Source organism: Atta cephalotes, assembly GCF_000143395.1.
Source record: "Atta cephalotes unplaced genomic scaffold scaffold00003, whole genome shotgun sequence".
NCBI lineage: Eukaryota > Metazoa > Arthropoda > Insecta > Hymenoptera > Formicidae > Atta > Atta cephalotes.
Window position 1 is genome coordinate 2,297,483 of NW_012130067.1, and position 3,248 is coordinate 2,300,730.

The 3,248-nt window shown below is 34.5% G+C and overlaps 1 protein-coding gene across 1 annotated transcript in view; it reads right to left on the bottom strand.

Annotated features, from left to right (window-relative positions):
* LOC105625731 (polyubiquitin) overlaps positions 1 to 720 on the bottom strand; it is a 3,577-nt gene extending 2,857 nt beyond the window's left edge. Inside the window, exon 1 of the mRNA XM_012207054.1 lies at positions 39 to 720. Within this exon, the coding sequence (XP_012062444.1) occupies positions 39 to 720 (682 nt within the window). The remainder of the gene's footprint in view (positions 1 to 38) is intronic.
* Positions 721 to 3,248: the final 2,528 nt, after the last annotated feature.

Below are 3,248 nucleotides of genomic sequence, written 5' to 3' on the forward strand. Positions count from 1 at the left end.
GGTCTTTCCTGTCAATGTCTTGACAAAAATCTGCATACCACCACGTAAACGGAGAACCAAATGCAAGGTAGATTCCTTCTGAATATTATAGTCAGAAAGTGTGCGACCATCTTCAAGTTGTTTTCCGGCGAAGATCAATCTCTGCTGATCCGGGGGGATTCCTTCTTTGTATTGAATTTTGGCCTTGACATTCTCGATAGTGTCTGACGCCTCAATTTCCAACGTGATGGTCTTTCCTGTCAGGGTTTTGACAAAAATCTGCATTCCACCACGTAGACGGAGGACTAGATGCAATGTGGATTCTTTCTGAATGTTATAATCAGAAAGCGTACGGCCGTCTTCAAGTTGTTTTCCAGCAAAGATCAATCTCTGCTGATCTGGGGGGATTCCTTCTTTGTCTTGAATTTTGGCCTTGACATTTTCGATCGTGTCTGATGCCTCAACTTCCAATGTAATGGTCTTTCCTGTCAGGGTTTTGACAAAGATCTGCATTCCACCACGCAATCTGAGGACCAAATGGAGAGTGGATTCCTTTTGAATATTGTAATCAGACAAAGTACGTCCATCTTCCAGCTGCTTTCCAGCAAAGATCAAACGCTGCTGATCAGGTGGGATGCCTTCTTTATCCTGGATCTTTGCTTTTACGTTCTCGATGGTGTCAGAAGCCTCAACTTCAAGAGTTATGGTCTTCCCGGTCAATGTCTTCACGAAAATCTGCATGGTGCTCTACAATAAAATTTCACGTTATATGGACGGTTATCTTTTAATCATATATTAGGTGTAGTAAAAAGAATCCATTATTTTTGCATGAAATTGAATGGAAAAATTATGGATTTCTTTTTACTACACCTAATATATGTATATATAATCATATATACATATATTATATTATAATCATATATATATGTATATATTTATATTTATATACATAATATCTAAATAAATCGATTCTAATTATTTACAAAATGAGAACACTTCGAAGAACACCGATAAGTTACAAGTATAAATGTAGACAGATTTAAAAAAAAAATAAATCGCATTTACCTTTATGAATAAAGTTATTTTAATTATGAAACTGAGAAAGCTGACTGTTTGCAGATCAAAGCTGCTTACATGACGCAGTAAAATCAAGGACTGCCATTTTGGTTGGTTTTAGTTGCTCGTCATTGCTCATTACCAAGCGTATGACGCCATGTTACTCCGAGAAAACGTAATGACAGATACTTTAATTCTAGCTTTTTGCTCATTTCCTACATGCCTCTCATGCTGATGCAGATACAAAACGACTTTTCGATTAGATTTCGAAATGTACCGATTCAATAAAAAAACGCCAATCAAAATAATCTATTCCGCCTAGCAACAGAGCCAATAGGCTCGAAATAACGATCGATAATGTGCGCATATAGAACACACATTTGGAAATGACTCATGCAAATCTTCGACATTTCTTATTAAACATAGTGTTTCGATGGCTATCGGACAAATTCTATGATTATCATCATTACTATTCATGCCTCGTTTGCATGAATAAATTGACTTTTCGACCAAGGGCAAAAATTTCAAAACCAAAAATTAATATATCGATAAGTATAATGAACATACCTTTTGTTTGAAAGCTTCTCACTACGTGTAATTTTCACGCAAGACGACTTGACAACTGTCGTGAAATAAACTCCTCTCTACTCAAATTCACAATGACTATTGAAGCAGCCAGCGTCGCGAGCCTTGCTTTTATACCACGAAATCACGTATGACTGAGAATGACGCATGCTCGTATCCGATTGGTCGAAGAGCATCGATGATGCCGCTGATTGGTTCACTGATTGCGTACGTCACTGGTCGATATGCGGACTGACGCAGATCTCGCGTATTGACTTGGCAACAATGGCAATAAAGAACACTCTAAACTCTAGATTCTAGAATGTTCTTTGTTGCTATTGTTGCCAAAGTCGATACGCGAGGTCTGCGTCGAACAGAATTACGGATCTTATATGATCTTACGGAGCCGTATTGTCCTATCATTTTCTTTAGAACCAAAGAGTCAATAAGTAAAAAAGAAGAAGAATTACAAAGAACCACGTAGAATCATGCAGAATGTTCGAGAATCTTAATATTCTGCATCATTCTTTCAGGTTCTCTGTAATTCTAGTATTATATATTATGTACAGAACGCTGCAAAATAAATCATCTCATTTTAAGGAATCATATTTTTAATAGGCTATGAAAGAATAATAAGTATATTTTAAACGCATATATCACGAGACTAACCTAATTAACGTATATATACCAGAAATAACAATTTAATTATTAATAATTCAGTTGGCGAATTTCGTCGACGATCCGGAAATCGAGAGTTTAAACTGTGTACATAATTTAAAGATCAATTCGTCGATTTAAGATTTCATAGACCACAAGTACGTAATCGAAAAATACTAACAAATTGTTTCATGAATATTGAATGTGTAATGTTCAACAGAAAATTGAGAGAGCAAACATTTGCGCATTTAAAGCGATTATCAATATTTCTGATAATTTAATGACAAAAATTAAGTTTGAATTGCTGTTTAGAATTTGCATTTTTATCTCAATTTTAGTGGATTAATAATAGATTAATAATGGAAGTAAGGCGATTACTTTTACAGCACCCTATACATACATCTGTCCCCATTTATCAGAAACCGAAACAATTATAATTTCCTATTTGAGTTCAGCTTTCAAAAATGATGCTCACATTTATTCCCAACAATATTCCTTCTCTAAATAAATATGACATTGATGACGGAAAATGATGCATTCCCTAAATATAAGTTGATTATTAAAAAATGTCCTTGTCAAAAGATATCTAAGCACGATGCATTACTCCTTTAATAATAAATATTCAGAGTAACAAAACAGTTTCGATGGATATCGGAATCGGTTCACTGAACGTTCGGATATTTTTCTTTATCTAGAGGATTTCTATTTTCGCTTTTCATTATACAAATCGACTTCGCGAAATTTAATTCGCAGAATTGCCGAGTCATAGCATAACGTCGCAATTTCAATGACTCGCAGACTGATGCAATACTAACCGCGCACGAAAATAAGGTAGAAACAAGGTAAATAATACGAGATATATATATATATATATATATCATATATTAAGATTATTCTCACATAACGTTCATTTTTTATTTCCGAAGTAAAAAACATGCTCTTCAAAGAATGTTTTTCTAAAAATTAACCCGTTTAACGCAAGAATCATATAA